Raw genomic sequence first — 24780 nt, forward strand, 5'->3', positions numbered from 1 at the left:
GGAAGAAAGCCAAAGCCATGTCTGTTAAGGCATGAGATATATATAGCAAGGCCTGGGACAGTCATGAAATGGCTATTCTCTCATCAGATGAGCAGTGTTGCCTGCCAGGGGACTGCTGTTGGAATAATACAGCTTCTGACAAAGCTGAGGGCCTGCACTGTTTGGGGCACAGTCTATGCATGAGCCATACGGAGCAGAAACACTCATAGGTGTGAAGTATCCATGTAGTAAGTCTTGAAGCTGCAAAGCCAGGCTGAGTTCACACACTTTCTGGCAGGGACAGGTGAGGTGCAAATTGTGCTCCAGTCTCATGCAGCATCAGCAACCTTTTGGGCTGACAAAAGTGGAAGTGAGACCAAGGGAGCTTTTGGAAAAGTAGGTGCAAGAAAGGAAGAAGCAAGAGGGAGAGGACAAAAGCTGTTTACAAGCAACAGCAAGCACAAGCTGTTGTTCTTCCTCCCCTCTGTTGACACAGCTGATCAGACCCTGTGTCACTGAAGCGCTGCTGCAACCTGAACTAACATGATAACAGATTCTGTCACACTGTTATCATAAAAAAGCTTAGTGCATGCACTAAGTGCCTGGAGGAATGAAGACACTCAGCAACTCCCAGCTGTGCAGACAAAAGAGAACTTGCTCCCTAGATGTTGCCTAGTTCCCCTCTCCATCTGTCTGGGCTGGTTTGTGTTGATATGACTTCAGATGTGTGGTCATACGGCTTCTTTTCTTTGAACTCAATTTTGTCTCTTTCCTCTTTGGTTAACTGAGCTACTGCATCCTCATGCTTGCTCCCTGCCCTTTACAGCATGGAGCAGCCCAAGAAAAAGTAAAGTAGGGAGTCCTCAGTCAGCTGTGTCAGCATCACTGCCACTCTAGCAGTATACGGGACAGAGGAAGAGCCAGGAGCAGGCAGGACTGGGGCATAATGGCTCCAAATTGACAGAAGTCCCCTTGGCAAGCATGGCTTTTTACCTGTGAGATAGAACAGCCTTAGGTTTTCTCCAAAAGTCCCAGAGGCCAAAAAAGCCCCTCTCTGACCACTTTTCCCAGCAGCTGTGGAACACAGCTGAGGACAGTCAACTTCCAACTTAAGAGCCAGGAGCAGGCAGGACTGGGGCATAATGGCTCCAAATTGACAGAAGTCCCCTTGGCAAGCATGGCTTTTTACCTGTGAGATAGAACAGCCTTAGGTTTTCTCCAAAAGTCCCAGAGGCCAAAAAAAGCCCCTCTCTGACCACTTTTCCCAGCAGCTGTGGAACACAGCTGAGGACAGTCAACTTCCAACTTCTAAGAAGAAAAATCCCAAATAGAACAGTCTAAGGTGACCTCTTCCACGAGGAGCATTGCTTGCAGGACTGCAGGACAGGGACTGTATTGGAAGCAGACATCTAAGATGATTTACCTGAGGGTTGGACCCTGACTCCCTGGCCACCAATGACTCTTAAAGCCCCTCATTTATACATCACAGTGTATACATGACTTTTCTCTTGCTGTTTTCCTTCTAGGATAGGTATGGCGGGAGTCTGGACAGGAAAGATGGGCTGCATGGATTAAGGGATCACAGCCAAGGGAGTGCAGCAGCTATGCAACGGAGACACACAGACCCACTGCACCAGCCGACACCGGTAGGTGATGTACCTGGAAGGCCCCATCTGCCCAACTCAATGGGTCCCTTAGCAATGGCCAAGCAGTCTGGGCAATGTCACCCACACATGAAGAACAGTGTATTAAGCCTGTCAGAACATATCTTAGAAGATGTTTCTGAGTCTCAAGACTCTATCCCAGCCACTTGAATCTGCTTCTGGGGCACTCTGAGAGAAGCACTACAGTGTTACATGAGCGTAGTTCTAGGACTGCTACAAGGGCCAGTCTTAGTTAACATGCAGCCTCAGTAGAAGAGGGAACTTAGCATGAGATCAACAAAATAGGCACCTGGGACATTGTGAATGAACCCAAGCTCACTCATGGCTTTGGATCAAGCATGGATCCAGTCCAGCAGAAGACCTTTCTGAAAGCCTAATGATATTTCCTAGAAGGGCTTCATGTCCACTGATGCAAGGGACTATCAAGTATCTTTGCCACCACAGCCAGGCCTTTTCCTAAGCACAGTAGCTAGATGTACAGTATGCAAGTCCTATGGAGAGTTGCCTCATGATACTGTGCAGTGCTACAGTGCTCCTTCTGTCTTGCAATGCACTTGTAGTCACGCTGTCTCTTCCACTACTTTTTGCTTCAGTCCTGAGAAGACCTGTCATCACTCAGTTCTACTTGTCAGCACCTGGCACATCCTCTCGGACCTACTATGCCATCAAAGTGGGACTCACCTATCTGTCACCCTTATCTGTCAGAGCTGCTTCGCACAGTGGATGTGGGCATGATCCCATAGGTCTCTGCAGACATCTCAGACTGCTCCCCTACCTGGATCCATACCTGGCAGCTGACCTTAAGTAACTACCTGCTCTGCAAATTCCTACTATGTGAATACCTGCATAAAGCATGGTGTCTTTCTCTGTCTCGGCCCATGATTCCACTGCCAACTCCAGAGTATTTCTCTATCAGCTCCTAGGAGTGTGACCTAAGGCACACTCCTCATTCTTGAGGAAATGTACAGCTTAGCCCAGAACAACCAGAGAACCTAGATCCAAGGAGAGAAGGGAAGGACAGCAGACCTTTCTCAAACATGAGAGAAAGAGGGCAGATAGGATTAGGAAATTTGGAACAAACTGGGAAGCATGTCTTCTTTTGGCAAAAGCCACAAATCTTTATTATAATCCAGCTCAAAATATAATGGCTTTTATCCCTCAGAGTCTGTGGCAATGAATAACAACATGCCCTTGCCTGCCACACCCCATCAGTGATCTAAAAGCCACAAATCCAATTAAAGGAAGGTCTACATGTCCAGCCAAATAACTAGGAGCCATTTTTCTAAGCAAGGCCTTGAATGGAAGATTTAGCAAAAGTTAGTCGGTCTTCAAAAAGATCTCTCCATCTGTGCCCACAAAATATACCTCCCAAATTATCCGTGCCTCGTTGTGTGGGTGCCAACAATTTCCCAGAAAAGAAGCCCATGCTATGTCATTTAAAATCTGATTTCCGGTCAAAATAGGAGATTGACTGCAAAGTCTCTTACAATGAAGTTCTCACCATAAAGAGAAAGGTCTGACCAGAATGCTCATTAAAGTACAAACCCAAAATAAACTGATACACCCTAACAGTTCCTAACTCCTTTTGATCTCAGGGGACCAACCGTGGGGAGAGCCCTAAGGAGGTTTAAGACCCTCCCCTATGCTCCAGAAGTGCCTGAAAGAGCAAATATCATTCTTTACAATGTTCACTAGACTCATGTGTGCGCTGTCTCTCTTGGTGTATCCCTCATAGTTCTCTGCTGGCCAAGGACACATTTCTATGTCCATACCAGCACCAGGTCACCTCCCTAGAGCCATTTGCTTATAGTGTACAGCCCAGCAGGACTCAGGCAGGAGCCCTTCTCTGTGCTTCCATAACTGGCTTCAAACATGGCTACCACGGCTGATCTTACAGGGTGGAGGAGACAGAGCCGTGTGAACGCTATTTCCTAAGGACCTGCTCAGTCTGACTTTTCACCTTATGGTGCGAATACCCATGAATATACTGAGGTTGCTGAGAACCCAAGCACCATCCCTTGGGTGTCCCATTAAATTGGTCCCTCCTTCCTGGCATCTTGGCCACTTCCTGGTTTAATTGCAAGATGGTCTCAGTTTCAGCATTGCTTGTCCTCTCAGTGAACATACGTACTGGGGCATAAGAGGGGTGACAGGAGGATAATCTTTAAGAGTTCTGGCTCATTGTTCCCTGCCTGTCTCTATTTCCTTTCCAGCGAACGCTATGGGTCCGTGCCTTGTACGACTTTGATGCTGTGGAGCATGACGAGCTGGGCTTCCGCAGTGGAGACATCTTAGAGGTCCTGGACAGCTCCAACCCATCATGGTGGAAAGGACGTCTGCGTGGGGAACTGGGTCTCTTCCCTGCCAACTATGTCACACCGGTGCCCCTGTGAGGGCACAGTATGCCCCGGAGGGCTATATTGGAGCTGCTCTTCTGACATGACAGGGACAGAGACAGAGTGCATCTTCCCTTGCCCCCAGGACATACGGCGTTTTGTTTTTGTCTTAATTTATTGGCAATTGATCTTTTGAAATGTTGGTATGAAAGGGAACCCTTTGAAGAGGATAGGAATTTTTTCCCCTATTTTTCACATCCATGAAGGGAAGGGAGCAAAAATCCTGGACTGTTCATTGAGACCTTGCTGGATCCTCCCTGCCCTGTCACTTCTTTGGCTAAGTATTGATAACTTCCTGCAATTAGGTTTGTTCTGTGGAAATGCACCTCAGACAAGTCAGGCTTCAGTATTCAGGTAGCCCTACCCATTCCTTTTGGATCTGGTAGCACCCAGTATCTTCAGGCTCCATTTCACCTTTCTTTCAGAGACTGGAGGAACACCCAGGTGAATTAAATGATCGTTGGTAACCATGTTAAACCTTCAGGTAGGGAGGGAAAGTGAGGGGGCCTTAGGCTGAGGTGCAAGGCAAGCGTGACTTTTCTAAATAGTTTCTGGCTTACCTCTCTAGTACTTTCTGTGGGTACGGACTGTATGGATACACCAGACGAAGGGAAAGGATCCTGTAAGCTTTTGCACAACCAGTGGTGAAGGTATGGGAGGGTGCAAAGCTACGTTCTTCTTCTGATAGTCCTTCCTTCTGCACCTCATAACAACATGTCCCATTTTCAAGCTGCTCTCTGAGGTACCTACCCTTCTGTTAGACATCGTGGTTAGAGCAGGTCGGGCCCTTCAGCTAAATTAATACCCACTGGATCGGATAACAATATCCCTCACTGGTTCCTTTTGTAAAACTGAATTGGGGAGGGGTTGGAGAGAAGAGGTTTTTCTGGTTTGGTGGCAGAAGTTCTTTCCCTGAGAATGTGAGGTGTTCGGGATCGCTGTGTACACAGCTCTGACTTGCTAGTGGAATGCCTCATCCAACAGGTTAAGCTGTTACTTTACAGTATGCAGAGAATAAAATTGTGGCCATCATAATAGTCTGTTCTCTGATCCAGTTTCTTTTGGATGAAATAAGGTAAATGAGTAGGTTTTCAAATCATTGCCGAGTGAATGCCCAGATGTGATGCAACCATACTGCAAATGCACATTTAAAATGAACCAAACCCTGTGAAGGAGAGACTGCTGCATAACCGCTGCTCAGGCAAATTGATATTAAACAAGATGCCTGAATTTTTCACAACATGCGGGGCCACCGCAGTCAGCAAGGATTTATCATTCTTAGGAAAGAAAGAAAAGGCAAGTGAAAAACTCTAAAAACAAATCCAACCCAGCAAGAAGAATGTTCTTATCTTTTGTTAGTCCCAGTGGGAGAAAAATAATCCAGGAAATAGGTTCTTGGTAAAGTCCAATTCAATGTAGCTGGCCTAAATAAAACTGCCAGCTAGACAGAGTATTAGCAGAAAGAATCCATTGTCAGATTTTTGTGAGAACTCCACCAAAAGCAAATTATTAATGGGTGAAGTAACATGAGAATAATTAACAAGGCATATAAACTCTAAATAAAATAGAAAACTTTGACATGTTAAGAGCTTATCTGCATTGCCTGCCAGGGTGGTTCAGGAAATTGAGAGATACCATGTGGCTTCCTGGGCTGGACTTGGCCTTGTTTTCTTGCAGGAGCTCTGTTCTGGGCCTTCAGCATCTCCTTTTGAAGTCCACAAGGCTTCTTTTGGAACAAGCTGCCTTATTACTGGGTTGGTGCAAGGGTGTAACCTCAGTGACTCCCCAGTTTGAAGAGTGTTTTGTTGTGATTCGCTCTTTTTAAACTGTTTTTCATTTTTGCTAAGGTAATGTCAAATTTGGAAGAGAGCGGGTTAATATTCAGTGAGATTAAGGATTAAGACCAGGGGAAGACAGAAGCAAAGAAAGCAGAGACCAGCAAAGGCAGAGGAGGGGTATGAATGATGAATCTTTCATATTCAGGTCTGGCTGAAACAGAAGAAATGGTATGTTCACCCTTATTCCCACCATGTCGAATCATCTTTCAATTAATTCCTTTTTTTTATTAGTTACTTTTAAAATTAGAAGCAATGTCTCCTTTTCCTTTCCTCAGCACTCTAAAGACCCTCTTGGTAGTGAAGATGTAGTTGCACAAAATTAATTGAAGATAATGCACTTAGCAGTTTGATAGCTCTTCACACATCTGAAACCCCCTTACAGAGATTAACTAATTAAGCAAGTCTAAGTAGTACATGGTAAGTACCCCCATGTTAACTCATGAGTCATTCGAGGAAGAGGTAAATTTTCACGTGATTTTTTTTAATTGATGTTTAAGGAATTAATACTTAAGGTAATTAGCGTTACAGGACTCCACGCTAATTATGGACAACATACCAGAACCACAGTAAAATCACGATTTCCCATTATGAGTAGCACCTAATGACACCAAGATTACTAGGAGGCAAAGGTATCATGGTGTCTGTGATAACTATACTAGTGCACTGCCTCGTGCAGCTGGCCAAACTTCGGTCTCCAGGACCCAGTCTTGCTTGCCTCTGCTTTTGTCCTTGCCTGCTCCCCACAGCAGAGGCAGCACTACCTGCATTTACTGTACTTGCCAGCAGCTGGGAGGCACAGCCATGAGACTGCATTTTTGTACCCCCCCACAGTAGAAGTTGTTTTCCTTCCAGCAAAACAACAGCACAGAGAAGAACCACGGCCCTTCCCAAGTCAATGGAGTCTCTGGATACAAAGAGAGGTATGGGCAAAGGGGGTAGAAGGTGCTGTAGCCATAGGACAAAGGTGTTTTCCGTGCCCTGTGCCATTTTCTGCTGTAGTCTGCCCATGAAATGATATCTCCCATAGATCAGGTCATTTAATAAGGAAAAAAAAAAAAAAAAGAGAGAGACACTCCTCTCCTCCACCCATATATCCTGCCAACCTTCCTGCTCCTTCTTCCAACAGGTTTTAATTGTAACACAATCCTTGCTAATGTTGTGGTGCTTCACTTAACACCTGTGCTGTGAAAACCTCACATTCTATTGCCTATGCAAGAGGTAGGTGTTAGCAGTGTAGATGACAGTGTGGTGCACTGAGTTTTCCTGACATTTGTCAATGTTTCATAAAGAACTAACCCTCCAGAACACATCCTGAGGGAGCCTGCTGTGAAACCAAAACAGGAAGGAATAAAGAGGAACCCAGAGAGGTATTTTGTTTGGTATTTTTCTTAAGTAAGACAGACAGTTCATAAGAAAAGAGATTTTAAGCAGAGATAAAAGGAGGAAAAGTATGTGGGAAGGCAAACATTATTATAACAAATAAAACAGAGGAAGATGGACTTGCACATGGAAAAATAAGTTTGATGAGCACAGCTGAGCTGTGCTTTCTCCTGTCTGAATGAACTTTTTGCCTACATTCTGCTGCAGATTCATATTTTGTTTATAAATGTCTCTGTGATTAATACGGCTGAGTGAAAAACAGTAAATGGAAATCGCCTTTCATGCGAAAGCTGTCCAGGTGGTTTTCTGTGCCACAAAACAGAGACGCCTCTCTTGGTGTACATGCTTATGGTTAACAGCTGCACTCTGGATGCACTGCAGAAACAACCGGGACATGGCTGGTTCCCGCCTGACTGCTGGCAGTGCAAGAGCACTGGGAAGACGACGCTCACTCAGTGCTGCCACAAAGCCAACACCTGGTCAGGAGCTAGGCCAGTCCCCCTGTACCAGGGATACAACAAGTTCCTGGGTGGTGGTTGTTGTTTTTTAAATTGAAAGTAGTTGTCCGTTTCAGTGGGCTGTGCAGGAAATTTGGAGCTTTTCACAACAGGCATCTGTTCATCATCTGTTTCCCTGCTCACTGCAGGGGGGTTGGGCTAGCTGACCTCTAGGGGTCCCTTCCAGCCCAAAACATTCTATGATTCTATGATCATCTTTCCTATTCAGCAGCACCTCTCATCCTTCCTCCCTAAAGGGATTCCGATGCTGCAGGCTCTCCAAAGGCCATTTTGCCTTCAGCCCTTGGTGGAGAGCAACCAAGGATGGCAGAAGCAAAAGATCCAGGAGTCAGGAGAAATCAGTCTTGAAGAGTAATGTGGTATCAGCTGGGACATTTTGCACTGCAGGAGCAATGCCCCAGCATCTGTTGGCTAAGCTCTACACTGAGTGGAAAGTGGCAAGTCTTTTAATTTTATCGTTGTCACATCATTGGGACAACAAAGATGTCTGTCGAGACAGAAGTGTGGCCATCTGGCCTAGGGCTGTCCTCAGAGTCTTGCTCCGCTACTGCAGCTCTCTGCCAAGGAGCCTGGGTTGCACCAGACTAGGTGTGAGAAGTATTTGGCAATGTTGTCCTGCCCGATGCTGCCCGTCCCTGCCCAATGCATCCAAGAAGCCTCCCTGCAGCTGCAGCCCATCACCTCACTGTGCCTGGATGCACCAGAATCGCCCAGCTTTTGCCTCTGTGGTGATACAAGAAAGTCCTCTGCAGCCATTTCATTCTCATTTCAAATACTTCTTCAAAGCAATTGGCTTAGCTGCTTTTAAATGAAACCCTATGGAGATCAGTTGAAACCATTAGCACTCCCTAGATGATCCAAGCAGTAACATTTACTGGTTAAAACATACACATTGACTAAAAGGCTCCTGACACCCAGCCACTCCTTGCCGCTGAAAGCTTTCCATTTCAGTGGGGAAGCATGAATTGAGTATAGGATAAAGCTTTTAATAGCACTGAGGAAGAGGGCAGAGCATTGCCAATTTCTCTAATTTTTAGAGGCAACTTTCATGTGACAGAGTTCAGGAGCCTTAATTTGCATCAAATGCAAAGGAAGTTTCTTGCATAAGCAGAACTGACAGTAGAAAACAGCCAAGGACTTATCTGCGAGCTGCAGGACAGCAGGGGAACCGGCAAGCGAGTAGGAAAAGTTCGCGGACCTTTGTGCAGAGGGAAAATTCAAAGCACATTGTTTGCTGTCATTGTGCAAGTGAGAGCCGCTTGGCGGATGTCCAGCCTGCTAACATGCAAATGCAAAATTTCAGAAATGGCAGGCGTGCAGGGATCCTTCTAGACATGCAGAAATAAAATTACCTCTAGCAACAAAGGGAAGAAGAAGAAACAAATAAATTAGAAGTCCACAGTGAACCAGTCCACAGCAGCCCTTCTCGTGACTGAATGTTTTCTGCCAGGTGCAGCACGCTACAAGTTTGGTTACAAAATGCTGAATTAGAAGGAGGCTGCATCAACCTTTTTTTTTTTTTTTCTTTTTTTGGTTTCATCAAAATTTGTGGGGGAAAAATATCAACTGCAAGTTTGCTACCAGCACCAAGGGGAAGGGGAACTGCCCTTTGCTCTGTCCCTTCTAGAGTAATTTTCTTCCGAGCCGAATGCATGTGTACCCCCAGCAGCTCGTTCTGAACTAGCAGCTTTTTACACTCGCTTGGCAGAGGTGTGAATAAGAGGGCTGCGTGGTGGCAGAGAGTCAGCTCTCTGTAGTTGCGTATCTATACATCTGAGCTCACCGTTGTGATGGCAGCTATTTGCCTGTTATCGGATGAAGATGGACTGCTCATAACAATGGCCATGATTTCATCAGAGCAGCTGAGTCAATCTAACAGCTCACTGCAGAAAAGGATCCACTTGGTTTTTCCTGGGTTAATGAGTTGAGTCAGCTCACCGAGGGCAGTGTAAGGAGGCCCAGAGCCAGTGCAGGGTGAGCAGTGGGAATGCACAGCCAGGAGGGGAAAGGGAAAGACAGAACATCCCACTCCTGGCAGCGGGAGCTATTAGATCACCTCATCCTAGGCTGCATACTCAGCAAAATGAAAACTTACTTGGCTTTGAGGTTGCCATAATGCCTTTACATGAGTAGGGAGCCCTTTCTTTAAAGCTGGTTTCGGAGATCGGGGTGGGGGCAAGAAAGGAGGAGAGAACTCAGATCTGCTACAAATAGTGCATCCTAATCTCCTCCGTGGAAGCTCACAGAAAGTCTTTTCATTTAAACAGCAAAGTCATAAGAGTTTGTTATTTTTTGGACTGTAAAGAAGAAAAAACCTAATTCCTAACATGGTCACAACAGCAAAACTATCAGTCGTTCAAGCTATTATCAACATTACCTCTGAGGGGAATGGACCATGCACAACAGTTTTCAGGAGAAAAAAACCTAATAGCAAGAAGTACCTTGCTGCCCTGTGAAATTGCTAAATTAGTGCCACTTGTTGCTGATGCTTCTCTTTCTGGGTGGGGTGCAGCTCTCAGTCATGTTTATCAGGTTGGAGAGCACACCAGTGCTTACAAGTTTAAATCTTCAGCATCAGCTGACCAAAATGATAGCTGCATACTCTCATTTAAAATGTGCATGACTTGAAGAGCACGGGCATTTCACAACCACTTACACAGCAGAATGCACTCTGGAACACCACCCATAAACATCTTGAATTTAGGACTCCAAAAACAAGAGGTAAGGCTTCAAGATGCACAAATGGGTGGTTTGGACCAACTTTAGACAAATTTTGACTAAGAATAAAACATGCCTATTTAAAAGAGAAGGTTCATAACCACTTGAACAGTGTAGCAAGCTCTACCACACAGTCTCCAGCTCAAACCTGGAAAGAGAACTGGATACGAGATTTATGGGGTGAAATGCTCTGGCTTTGGTTATGGAAGCTGGGGAACGTGGTCGCAACTGTCCCTTCCGTCTTCTGAAGCCTCTGGCTCTGTCAGTGCATTGAAAGCCAGCCACTATGGTGAGAGATACCATTACTAACAAAAGACTGGTGGTGTTTATTGTCCTTGCAATAAACATTTAAATATGAAGCCTGTTTTTCTGAAGTGCTGGCTTCCCCGGGCCTAGAAAAAGCTGTCTCTGAACAGCAGGCTGGTTTAGCCCGAGCGTGCAGCTGTGGCACACGCAGACTTGAGTGTGACTCTGGGAGGAGGGAGGGGCACCTGAGAAGACATCTGAGCGGGCAAGTGGGACTAGGCTTTGTTGGAGTAAGTCATTGTTGTATGTTTTAAGTCCATGGAGCTATTCTGGTTTTTACCATCTGAGGTTCTGCCTTGTTATTCCAGAAAGAGATCATAATTCAACTCGATAAGATCTTCATGTAGGGTGTGGGTAGTGATTTACTCCTCTTTGAAATTGTAATTATCATCTTTCATCTATTTAAAGAATCTTTATATTTACCTGTATAAGACAGTCTAATATGGTCAAAGCCTCGTGGTTTTCTTTTCTCATGACTCAGACAAAGCTGACCACAGCTCCAAAGCTCTTCTCAATGTATTTCATATTATGTTTTATTGTTTCTGCCCTCCTTATTTCTACAGCCTCCAGCTTACTGTACAGGGAAAATATGTCACTTACCCAGGAGAAACAGCTGTTTAACTTAGAGCTAGTTCAGCTCAGCAAGTAACTTAAGCTGGTGACTGTGGCGTGGCTGTTTCACAGTAAGTGGTCAAGCCAAGCATCCTGCGTGGATGCACACAGTCCACACAGCAGGAGCAGAGGACACTGTGTTTGGTGGAGGCCTGTCCGTGGTAGAATAACAGACCTCAGGGGAGGGGGTCGGTGAAGAACGACCATGTTGTAAATGTGCATAAATGACTATCCTGCGTAAAGAAGAGCTAACATTTTGAGGAATACGGTGCCCAAGGAGGCTGAGGAGTAGCATACACAAGACACATGTTGCGTTCAGAGAGCATTAACCAGGACTGACTAACCCATTTTTTAAAGCAGCTGTCTTTTGTTCATGCAAAATTCAAATTTATGTTGAGCATCCTGTTACTTAGGGCGTGGGTGCAGAGCTGTTTCTAATAGGATGTGTACTGCTAGCATAGACAAGGCTTGGCTGGCTCAGCACTGCAATCACATCAACTTCCTATTTGCATCCCGCCACTGTCTCCCTTTGCACTCCCACATTAGCTGGAAGCTCATGTCTTCATCACTGCAGCTTCTAATTCCTTCGGCCGGCATCCCCAGCTCGAACGCTTCATTATGATCCTGGAATTCATTTGGCAGTGTTCTTAAAACTTCATCATCCTCATCACTTTCTCTCTCAAGAGGGTATAGATTTGCTTTCCATTTAATTTATTACACCTATCATGGGCATTAGCTCTTTCTCTTCCTTTTTTTTTCTTGGTAGGTTTGCTATTATTATTTTAGTATTTATCCTTATTATTCCCAATTTGTCAATAAGCACTTAGGAACGCTAAATCCAGACCAAGGCCCTGTAGTGCTGGCCCTATTGCCATGCCCCAGAGCTCTTGCAGCTTCCAGCTAGTGGCAAGAGGTGCATACAGGCAAGTAGACAGGAGTAGCACAAGGAAGCAATGAGGCAGGATAGATCACCGTGATGGCCAAAGCAGCAGGCATTTTTGACTCATCTGAACATCTCGGTGCATGTCAGATGAGGAATGTATTTCCCTCCCTGACTTGAAATCCCTTTTAAGGCATGTTCATGCTACAGGACCTACAGCAGCACCACTGTGCAAGCAGTAACTCCTCCATCAGTGCTCCCTGGCGCCTCTCCCCTCATGTCTCACCACTTTTCTCCCAATGAAGCAGCATGGTTTCCCCACAACCAGTGAACGGGACGGGGGGGAGCTGGACCCCTCCAGACACACGCAGACACAGGCAGGCAGTCCATGCGCTGCGAGTCTGCCATGGCCTTGCCAGCACAGGTGCTCTGCTGGCGACCTGATCCTTTACCTCCTGGGTAAAGAGCACCCAGGAAAGGAGAATCCAAAAAGCAAAGGCTGCTTATCTGTAATTTTTATCTGGAACAATCATTTTGCCTCACCTTGTCAACTTGTAGTTTGTAAGACAGGGCTGGCCTTCCTTCCCTGTCAGCACAGCGCATAGACGCTCAGGTCATGAACTAGTCTGGAAGCTTGGGATTCTCCTGTGGTATGAATGGGTTTTGACTGTAACTGGTAAGGGATGAAGCCCAGAGGACCCCTGTATGCGGGAGTCAGTCAGCAGGTTTGGCAGAACCCTATGAAGTTTCAGCCTTGGCATCAATGTCTGTATTTTAGGAAGCTGCAGCCTGTGCTGGTTCAGTGGCAGAGCTCAGACAGCAATTAGAAATAAGAAAGTAACATATGCCAGCTAGGGGAAAGAAAAAAAGAGACCGCAATTGTTCTAAAGCAGAAATTGTGAAATGCAGAAAACTGACAGGGAAAACCAAACACATTGAGAACACAACCCTGGCTGAAAAAGCTAAAAACAGTAAAGGATTTTAAGAAAAATCTGGAATAGGAAAAACTTTAGCAATGGTACAGACTTAATGACATTTTATTGACGCAGAGAAGACATGGGGCCTTGTGTCAGTTTTTATGGCATAAGCAATGTATATTCAACTTGGCAAGCTCTGTCTTTTAGCTTCGACCCCAGGTCCACCCAAAGCACAAGGGGTGAAAGGAAGACAATGTTGAGATCATTTGCCTGCACATATCTATGCTGAGAGAGGATGTGACAGGTTCAGAAAATAATCCGGGGGGACGGACAAAGGGGGAAGAGGACAGTTTCCACTGAAACATGGCTCCCAAGTCCATGAAAGCCTCACTGTCATGTTGAATGGAGGACAACGAAATGGGGAGCCGCAAAGGCCCAAATCCTTACTGAGGTCTTTATTTTCATGTCCAGTTTCTTTATATGAATGGCATCTAATGCCCATTAGTTGCAGTAAAGCTCCCTTATGTAAGTGGGAATTCAATGTCTAACTACACTTGAGCCTCAGACCCTCCAAAACGGAGCCCACCAGGCCCCGCAGAGTCCCTGGAGGCTCTGCTCTGCAAGGGCTGCCACGGGGAGGTACCTCCTGGGATGGGAACAGGGCATCCTGTCCCCGTGGTGGAGGGGAGTTGCTGCACGCAGGATTCTCTGGCGCAGACTGCTGACATCCTGGATCAAAGTTAATTACTCATGCCTTCATTTTTGTTCTCTGGCTTTCCCACTAATATTTCTCCCATATTTCTATGGTTTTGTGTGTGCAGCTGCCTGTGGTCCAGAAGGTCTATTATCTTCCCATCCTGACATCTTGATAGGCAGTAGAACGAGCCGGATAGAGCACTAAGAGGTAATTAGCATTCAAATAGGTCAGGAGCTCGCTTGGGGGTTGTGCATGACCGGGTTTTCCCAACTTCTTGTCAGAAACAAGTGTTGATAGAGCGAGGGCGGTCATCAGTGGTGAAACTGAAAATATGAAGTCAACCCTCGGTGGTGCTTCAGAAAAAGTACATGGGGGGTAAGGAGGAGTTCACCTTGCACATTTGCTCATCTGCAGGAAAGGGAGGTCATGAAGTGCTGCCCAGAAGCTACAGAGCGTGCTGCAGAGCACTCGTGTTTGCTTCCTGCACCTCTCCTCCACTGCCCAGGCCCATCTCACGTTCTGAGAAGTTTCCTTTCTGGTGGATGTAATGTGTCGAGCGCCTCTCTCCCATCCTGCAGCAAGCTTGCTGGTCCCTTATTTTTGGTGTACACTAATATGTACGTAGGCTACTGTGTGTATGCATGCATTTGTAGAAGATATAGGTAGTACCTGTTTAGGTTTGTGGGTATGTGTGCTTGTTAAGAGTTTCGTAATTTCTCCTGGAGTCCCCTTATGTGTAAAACGGAGATGATAACACGTAATTACCTACCTTGCAGGGCTGTTGTAAGGACAAATTAACCAATGCTTGTGTGGGTGTTTGCAGATGAAAAGCATGATATTAAGACTAAATATAATGATTGAATGTTACAGAAGAGAGTTTGTATTTATTATGGTGATTGAATACGAGACGAGAGCGCTTTGTGGGTGTTTGTTTCTTGTGCAGTACCAAGTATTTGTGGAAGGTGGGAAACCGGGGGAGCTGGGTTTGGGGTAGGTGTCAATGAGATTGTTAAAGTTAATCTTTAACCTTATAGCCTCCTGACTTTCTTCTCCTCTTAACTGAAGCTGATGCTGAATGAGGGACAAGAGAACAGAGGAATGAAAACAGGGCCAAGCTATAGAGGAAGAGAATGAAAATAAAATACAATTGAGGATCATGATTTCAAAGAACAAAAGCATAAAAACAGAATGGGAGAATAAAAGCTAGGGGAAATGAGGACAGAGAAGAGGAAAAGAAACCTCAGGGATTCATGGTGTTAAATTATCACAGTATACAGAATTACAAGAAAGTAAACACCAATTTAAAAGAGGCATCAGAAACAATTGGTGGAAAACACATGCAGGGGAAGAAAAAGAGAGCGGAATGGGAAGGAAGCAAGAGATGTTCTTAATTATTTTTTGTTTTTGTTTCATTACGTGTGATGGCATCATTCTTTTATTTCTCATGCGTTGTTGAGAGGTGCTTCTTGCAAACCTTAAGGAAGGTGTCAAGTATTTTAGACACTTTTTCCATGTGTTCCATAGGCAGGCTGGTGAGAGTTAAGGTGTGGATGCTTTTGTCAGCCTGAGAATGGCCCTGTCTGGTTTCATTTGGCTTTCATGCTGTCTCTGGAGAATTAATGGAACAAATTCATTTCCATCAACTCCGGTGAAGCTGTACTAGGGGTGGATCAGACCCATTCTCCCTGCTAAATGCAGCTGTTGCCCTGTGAAACCCTGATCCAAAGTCTATTTCAGGTTAAACCTGGAATGCTTTATGATTAAACACACACACACACACAAAAAAAATTAATAATAATAAAAAACAACAAAAAACCAAAGCTTAATTCTTATGATTCCTCATTGAGTATGGCATGTGGGTGTGCGAGCTGCCTGGAGCAGTGGTGAGGGGAGGTGGACAAAAACAAGGAGTAAGGGGTAAATAACCACTACACTGCAGAGTTCAGGGAGCAGACTGCCTTTCTTTGCAAATTGTCCTGGGCTGGAATGAAAATCATTGGCCAACATCCCTCCAGGGTCCTGTGGCCTTGTTTGCCTTCACTCCCTCTTGTTCGCCCTCTCTCAGCCCCACCTTTCTTTCTTAAACATCTCTCCAAATCCAGGATGGCTCCGGTTCTTCACCTGGTCCTTGTTTCACATCTTTTCCTTGCACCCCAAAACTTATTTTGGGCTGACTCACTCTCACCTCAACTCATTGACCTAAATTAATCCTTTGTGTAATTCAACTGACTAAAACTGACGTAAATGGAGTTACATCAGAGCTGAAATTAGCCCAGTCTGACTAAAATAGCACCTGCCTTTTCTACCAAACCATTGCTTGTCTCTTCCCCACCTCCACCCACACATCCCGATTTTAACATTTCTTTCTCTTCATTGCTCTTTCTCTTATCCCACTGCCACGAGCAAGCTGTGTTCTTGGTGGCTGGTGTTGCCCTCTCCAGCATCCTCTTTGCCTTCATCCCCACAGCAGAGGCTGTCGGTCCCTGTTAACAGACGAGCCTTGCCTGTGTCCGAGTCTGTGCAATAGCTTTTCATCTTCTATCAGATGTTGCTGTCCTTCATGATAGAGATGCACCAGCCGAGTTCAGAGCCTGGTTGTGGTGGGCACTTCATATGCCTGTAGAAATGACAGTCTTACTCCAAAGGATTTGCAAGTCAGAGTGTCAAGATGTACAAAGATGGGGCGGGAGGATAGATGAAGGTGAAGCAATTTGCCAAAGGTAGCATAGCAGGACCATGTCAGAGCCGTGCATGTCAGACTCAAAGCTCCTCTTCCTTTTCCGTGACCATCTGTATGCCAGCATAGCATTTCTCATCATCTCTTACAATATTTGGGCCCTTGCCCTCACGCAGTGGTTAAACATCTCCTTCGCTTTCTTTCTCATCCCCTCTGGCTTTCTGACTTCTTTCCAGCTTGGCCTTGGAGCCTGCTCACATTGGCCAGGCTTTCTTCCCTCCTTCTGCAAAAACCCTGGCTGTTTGCAGCACGCTCTTCTCTGGTTGAGCTGTACTTTGTTTGGCAGCATGCTCCGCCATTCGCATCTGGGTATCTCTTTGGGGCAAGGATTTATTCTGTAATTACCCTAGCTTATTTATTATCATGGCATATATATATATCTGCAGTGTTATGCAAACTATAAAGGCTTCTAGTTCTAAAGGTCACCATGGGTGTACCTTGTGTTTACCTTCCAAAGGCAGATGAGCTCAGAACAAAAGGGACTGGCAGGCCACGGAGCAGATGAAGGCAGGGAATCACCCTGATCTAACTAATCTGCCAGGGCAGTGTTCATAAAAGTAGGTTACCCAGTGCTGCAGACAAACAACCCAATCCAAACGCGCCTTCTTCCAGCCGACTGGATTAATTCCCCAGCATTGCTGTGTAGTCCCTCAGCAGAATATAGCTGCATGTCCTGAGCACCCAGAACAGGAGCCTATCCATTTCCCATCCTCAATGTCAGGCCTGCCCATTCTCCCATACTGGGGCTCACATACAGCGCCTCTTGTTCTGCATCCACCTGCACGGTTGACATGGTGTCCCAAGCTCGAAAGAGCCTTGCTGCAGCCAAAGCCCTTCAGATGAAGCCTAGCTGGAAAGCCACCGTGCTACCTGGTGACCAAGGCCACCAGTATCTCCGCCACATTGCTCGTCACAGAGTTACCCCAAGCATTGGCATGAGTGATGTTTGAGCTGTTATTCGCTATTCACATTGCTCTGCAGTGTTGAAAGAGGATCGCAAGGCAATTACCTCACACGAGAGGATGAAATGACCCCACTGCAACCCATACGCAACTTGCAGGAAGAGTAGCAGGATAAATTAAATGTTTGCAAGTAGAAGGATGAATTAAATGTTTGTGAGAAATGCAAAATGCTAAGCTATTAGTTTCAGTCCTTCCCAAGATCATCTGTTGCCTAATTGTATTTCCTGCCTTACTGTGGCTTAGGTCAATCGTCAGCATGGGGGAAAAGGGAAAAAAAAAAAAATCCAATCATCACTAACTCTACTAGTTGGCAGTCTCAACAAAGTACAAGTTGAGCCATGAATGACCGGACTCTCATCCTGCTTGTCAGAGCAGAGATACCCTGGGAGGGATGGGGATCTACCATGGGCTGCGCTCTTCCCCAGGGGATGCAGCTGCTTCTCTGACAGAAGGAAATAAATACAGGAGGGTGGGGAAGAAGGCATGGGGGGGTCTGACAAGTAGAAACATGTTACTGAGCCAGCCTTGCTGGAAGAGTGAAAGGAAAAAAGCCCATGGTCACTCTCAAGGGAAGATTTTTTAAAAGATTCCACAAAAGGATGGCAGGGCAAATAGAAAAGAGCACATGAGGAGGATAGGCTGAACACAAAGAGAGATCAGTGGATTCTCCATTGTCAAGAGAAGAGGAAAAAAGGAACATGGATAAGCACAGAGCTGTGGCTTATTTCTGCTGGTGGTCCTCCTCCCCCTCCCTTCCTCCTGTGTGTTTTGCATGGGGGTGCAGCATGGTAACTGACCACAGCCTCAAAAATAAGAAGTAGTGAGGGACAGCCTGCCTGAAAAATACCCCTCTGGAGAAAGGAATCTCTTAAATACAATGATCAAAGTGTTCAGTTATTAACAGACGAGAATGGTTTACCAATCTGGATTAGCTCAGAATCCATTTGATTATTTTTAAACCTCAAAGACTGAAAGCTATAAACCTTCCTAAGAGAAATGCCACTTATTTTAAAATGAGCAGCGAAATCTTGATTAATTGAGTTGCAAAAGAAATGGATCTAAAAACAGGCACTGGAGGAACATAAGTGCATTATGCATTTGGGTTTTGCTTTCGTAAGAATTCAAAACCAGATTTTTCTGCCAATGCTGATCTGAAAATATGATGTTCTAAGCTTGAATTCGGGTGTCTATAGACCCAGGGAGGGACAGCTTGGGTCATTGCCTCAGGACCAAGACCATCATCCTGCCTCAGGCTGGCTCTTCCTTCCTCTTCAGCTCTTCCCTGCTGAAGTCCGGGGTAGGACTGTCTCCTGCATCAAAACGCAGGCTCTACGCTCGTTTCTCCTTGTGTGGCTTTGGGGTGGCCAGGGTGGACCCCTGCTTGGGGCAACGTTATAGCCTGGGATAAGCGCAGCTGTGCAGAGTCTCAGTCAGGCTGAAGGGTGATTTGTCCACAGAAAGAGCAGCCAGAACTGAGGCAGGGGATCTCACCTGGTACTTTTTTTTTTTTTTTATGGCCTTAGTTCTGGATTTATAACGCAAAAAACTTAAACAGCAGATTTCAAGCGTAACTTCATGTAAAGTTTTGCGTTCACACCTACCACACGTCTCTCTGGAAACAGCCTTTCGGGAGGGAGGTCTGGTCGGCTCCTTCTACTTGCTTTTTCTGATTCACGGATGTTGCTTGCACCCACTCCATCTGCCTTCGCCCTGGCATTGCTGGACAGAAACACCAGCGAGTGAATGGTGAGGTCCTCTGGAGCTAGCGGTGCTTCTGATAAGGTCATGAGCAGCTGACTTCTTTACATTGGCTCTTTGGATATTTTAAGCTAAATACACCGCAGAGGCCAATGTATGCTGATCAGTAAAGGGCATCTTCCACACCAACTAAACATGCTTCTACCACATCTTAAAATCTGGCTGTCTGTTGCTTTGTGTTCATGAATCACAAATTTCCTAGTTCCATTTCCAGGTCTAAGCCTGCACTTAAGCCTTCTGCATCTCCTTTCAGAGGGTTTCCTTTTTCTTTCCTATGCTGCTCTCTTCACAGTTTTGCATTTATTGTAGGGACTAAACTTCTTCCTACTTGTTCATTTTCATAGTTTAGGGCTCACTTTTCCCCCCAAAGCCAAGCCTCACATTTCTATTCTTTCCCCCTTCTTATAAAAAAACCAGGGCTTTCTTTTTTGCCATGGCTTTTTTTTTAGCCACCTTCCAGGGTGGCTAAAACTTTGTAGATGTCAGAGCCTCATCTTGGCTTCCCACTGCTCTTCTTTCCTCCAAGGATTACACAGCTTTTCAAATGACTTTGTTCACTCTTGGACATACCCTCTCTCTTGTATTCCCTCCACTAGCTCCGTCTTACCCACCGCATAGCATTGGGACATCTCCTCCTTGTCATCAGCACGAAACTCCCTCTCCCACCTCACCTTGCTGCACTGGCTGGGGGCCTGCTCCCCCATACCGAGATTGTCCCATTCATTACTTCCTGCCAGGCTGCTCCCCATCCCTCCAGCCTCTGCCCGGGGCACCCATCCCAGCCTTCCCGCTCTGCTCCACTCCTCTCCCCATCAACTCTCGCCTGAGCATTATTCTCTCCCCGGAGTCGGTAGCAATGACACTGGCAGGTGGTTGGTACGCAGGTAAGTACGTGATGCTGTAGACTTGTTGCTGCCTTAACTTATCAGCACCCACGTTCCTGGGGCTCCTTTGTCTATAAAGCGCACTGTGATTTGAGAACTACCTAATTGTAGCTGCAATTAAGCGTCCTATTCAGAGACTGCACGGTTTATTCCTCACTGTTCTCTTCATCAAGAGCTTCCATTGAGGGGTTGGCTCATGCGCAAAGGGACTCTACAGCTGTCTCTTTTCTCCCCACCCTTGCAGGAGAAACCAAAAGAAACATAGGTGATGTTGGTTTGGGGTTTTATTTTCTAAGCTCTCTTCCCTTAGTGGTGTGAAGTAGAGCAGCGTTTTCCTCATTTTACAGATAGGGCACTGAGGCACAGCAGGCAACTTGGCCAAGGCCCCGCAGGGTAGCCCAGGTGGATTCTGAATTGCAACCAGTTTTGAGTCTTCGCCTATACAAGAGTTGAAAGATGAAGCAAGAGACCTGGGTCAGCACTATTTCTTACAGGAAACTCCTCAAACTGTTGCCCTGCGAATGGGAGCAGCCGGGGAAAACAGCTAAAGGCCTTTCTGGGTGTGCTCAGTCAGCAAATACCTTGCTGCAAGAAATGAGCCCGCAAACAGAGTTGTTCATTTCTGCTCTCTTCAGAGGACTCTCTTACCTATTTACTCTCACATGGGAACAGCAGCTGAAAAACTGAGTGGGAGGCCAGAAGCACTTGACTCAGTTGCGGCAATTCTCCAATTCAGCAGCTAGGTTTTCTCCCTGAGGCAGTGTAATATGACAGAAAGGAAGCATCTGAAAGCGTTTCTTCATCCTCCAGATTGCTGTCTGCTGCTGCTGCTGCAGAAGTGACACACCTACCTTCCGCCGCCCGTAGCTCTTTGGGTTGCCGGAGGGAGGACGGTGAAGGCAAATGCTCTGTCCTCTCCACCCTGAAATCACCTTGTTTCAGGCTTTTTGGCTCTGCCAATACTTGGAGGTGAGTAACGCGCCCGTTCCTGCACCGGGTTGGCAGCCCTTGCCCATGAGATTTCAGGCTTGGGACAAGCAGAGCACGGCTTGCTGTGCACGTAATCGTCTTCCCACAAGCTCCTGGATCCTGGCTGCAGAGAAGAGAGTAGAGAAGACGCAAGCTCCACCAAGCCTTTGCGAGTCTTTCTGTGGTGCCAGCCAGTGTGGGGAAGGAGTGTAGTGTTTAATAACAACCCTGGCACAGGCCCCTATTTATTTACCCTTCCATTTCAAGATGGCAAAGCCCCATCACCTCAGGCTAACCCGCAGCTGAGAAGTGGAAAACACTCTCCTGTATCTGTCATTGCTTAAGCCATCTTGTTTTTCTTTGCAAAAAACTCATTTTTAACCAGTTTCTGCTTTTTATGGAGAAAGGGGGGGGAAAAAATATCACAAAACAAAAACCTCAAAGATAGTATGGCTGATCAGAGATGTTTTGGTAAATCATGTTTTGGTTTGGAGGATACCCCCCTTCAAAAAAAGTCTTCTACTATACAGGTCTTGACCACTTTATCACAAAATGATCCTTTCTTTTTAATACCTTCCCCTGTTTTTACTCCTATTTTGCGTGTAGATGCCGACTGCTCTCGGGAGAAATAAGATGTAAAGAAAAGGTGAGGGGGAAGGCATCAGAATTTTATTCCTAAGGCGCTGAGCACCCAAAGGTTTCTAACAAGAGCCTGTAGCAGTTTATGTCACAAAGAAAAACACCACTGCGAAATTTATCAAAGCATACATCATGAGGTGGGCTATTTAGGGACTGAAATTACACAGGAAGGACTGGCAAGAGAGATGTACGCTCGGGACAAGCGCAGTTACAATTAATGCTAAATATAAGGTGTCATATCTTTATCTGATACACAACCTGCACTGCCTCGCAAAAGAAAGTGAAGCAATTAGGCCCGAGTAACCAGAATATACGTGGGAGGTGTTTGAAGGCAGAAGATTTAAAACGCTGTAATGGGGTTGGGGGAGGGTTACACCAAGAGGTAATATTTCCTGATAGGTTAGTTTATATCCTTTGGAAAACCTTTTGGAACCAGACCAGAAAAGTAAGCAAGGCCTTAACCAGGACTTGCCTGGGACGAGACCCAAACCAAAGCGAAAAGCAAAGAGGCCCAACCCTGCCTAGGTGCACGCAGCCCCTCCAGCGAGCGATCCCCGGGAACAAAATGAGCCAAAGCTCCGGTAGCGCAGTTCTGTGCGGATTTGCAGCTGCCTCAGCCCAGTTCAAATGCAGGCTTCCCCTTTCTTCTTTCCCTTCAGCCAGTGCTAAGGGCAGGGAGGAAAACCTGAGCTGAAACGCTAATGACCCTCTTCTAGCGTGGAAACTGGAATTCTCTCCTCGATCCCAGAGGGATCAGGAGGGCCAGGCACAAATATTTTTCACCCCCATGCTGCCTGCAATGTTTCTCCTTCTCCAGTCCCGAAGGGCTGGGTTACCTCCGCGACGGAGCGGGTGGTTTGTTGGTGCAGCCCTTTTTGCCGGTCTTTGCGCTGATGCTGTCAGCCGGAGGGTCAGGGTATATCAAAAGGGACTGAATCGTCAGACCCTGTGAAAAGTCCATATAGGAAATAGGCTGGATTGGCACACACTGCTGTGGGAATGGGGGCGAGAGGGGCGGACAGGATACATGCACGCATTGGGAAAGACTCGCTCTCAGCTTCTGCACAGTTCCTTGCCCCTATTTATTGTATCAACACACAGACAACGCTTTGTCTTTTAGAGTGAGAGATGGGGGCTAAACATTTCATCACACCAGACGGGAAAAAAATCTCTGCTGCTTTTACTTGGATGTGAGAAACGTTCGCTTGCTTTTAAAAATAAAACTAAACATACATTTGTGAACCTACTGTTGCTTTCATGTGGGAGCCTTAGCTGAACACAAAGGATTACACCGTGCAGCTACGAATGAATAGAGCACCTAGGATTAAAGAGATTTTTATTTAGCCACACATGAAATAGCAGAGCTGATGGCAGCCTCTGGTACAGGAAAAAAAAAAAAAAGAAAACAAGAAGTAGTTTAGTGAGCACTGGAACTAACAAAGCCGCTTCTCCTGTACGTTTGTATATTGTAGTTGATTGAGTAGGGTGTCTAAGATGGCATAAACTTCATTTGAAGCTTTTCATACAGCTCAGGCACTTACTAGTGTTTTCACTTTTATGGAATATCTGAAATCTAATAAGGCATGAACTCATGTTGTAACTTTCCTCGGCAGGGACTGTGATAGGGTCCCTTTTTTTGCTGTTAGGCCATTTATTTTCACAAAATCTGCAGGGATGTAATTACGCTTCTGACAAACTTGTTTGAAATCAGCCAGTGGGTTCAGAAGTTATTAGAGAGATGGACAGACAGGCAGACAGACGCAGACACCATGACCACGTAAGCCTCATTTCCATTGGAAATCAGGCTAAAAGAACCTATATTGAAATTAATTTTTAAAGGGGGCTTGATAGGCAGAGGAGTAGACCTCTGCAAAGTACATTTTCTAATTTTAAGTGAATTTCATGCTAGGAAAAGCTATTGATGACAGTCTGGAATACTAAAATTCTCCCCTCTACCTAAAGGAGAGGAACAACACCTCATCCTTGGATTTTTAAGCTCCCTCACACTGAGCGCAGGCAATTGCTCATAGAGAGGAGACAAAGAGCAGCTCCGGCAGCTCTGTCCCTACAGTTTTTTTGTGCACGTGAGCACTTAGGGCTAGTCACGTATGTAAAGCGCTGCAAATGCCTCTGAATGTTTGCATTTCACCACTGCCTTGCCTTTATCCCTGTTTGCTTGCTCACCCCTGCCAGCCCTGTCCCTGGGCTGCAAGGGGGAAGCGCTGCTTTTCATCCTTTCCATACGAACCGCAAACCACAGTGGGGCCTGAATCTTGATTAGGGCCCCTAGCAACTATCACCTACCGCGCAAAAATCGTAATTTAACATTACAGCCCTTAGTCTCTCAGCTGGGACACGTGTGTCGAGCCGGGGGTATTTATTCACGCTCCCAGCCAGAGACTAGGAGCAGGGCGGTTTTATTCCCAGCTCTGACACCAGCCTGTTGGGTGGCCTCGGGCAAATCGCTCTGTCATCTTCTCATCTGTAAACAGGGTGCCCACCTCCTGCTTTTGGGGAGTCGCTGAGCTGTTACTGCTGCTCTGTAAGTGGATTTGGAGAGGGTGCCAGCCAGCAGCCCACTGCAGCCAGTGGACCATGGCTCACAGCCACCTTGGTGCTCTGCTTGTGCCCCTGGCCCCACTCATGTCCCGCCTGTTCCCCATGAGGACCCCTCAGGTGGCTGCTGCATCTGAAAGGGCCGGGGGGAATGCTCTTAAATAGACTTTTGTATTTGCACCCCAAAAATCTGCCTGTGGCCCAGGTCTGGCTCTCCTCCAAGCGCTGCAGTCAGGGACCCTGGTCCTGGCCATGCCGGGGGGACGGCCACCTCTGTTCCCTGGAGGCCAGGGACACGTGCAGGTCTGGGAGAGGGGTAGAACGGAGGGGACAGCCATGTCCCCAGGGAGCCAGGGGAGCGTGAGGGGCC

At 46.3% G+C, this 24780-nt stretch overlaps 1 protein-coding gene across 4 annotated transcripts in view; it reads left to right on the plus strand.

The window, feature by feature from the left end:
* Positions 1 to 5388, plus strand: part of GRAP2 (GRB2 related adaptor protein 2) — a 42379-nt gene extending 36991 nt beyond the window's left edge. For all 4 annotated transcript variants that reach the window (XM_035903211.1, XM_035903210.1, XM_009647760.2 and 1 more), the window contains 2 exons: positions 1506 to 1625; positions 3857 to 5388. In XM_035903211.1, the coding sequence (XP_035759104.1) occupies positions 1506 to 1625; positions 3857 to 4036 (300 nt within the window). In that variant the 3' untranslated portion in view covers positions 4037 to 5388. The remainder of the gene's footprint in view (positions 1 to 1505; positions 1626 to 3856) is intronic.
* Positions 5389 to 24780: the final 19392 nt, after the last annotated feature.

Source organism: Egretta garzetta, unplaced genomic scaffold, assembly GCF_000687185.1.
Source record: "Egretta garzetta isolate BGI_Z169 unplaced genomic scaffold, ASM68718v1 scaffold51, whole genome shotgun sequence".
Classification (NCBI taxonomy): Eukaryota; Metazoa; Chordata; class Aves; order Pelecaniformes; family Ardeidae; genus Egretta; species Egretta garzetta.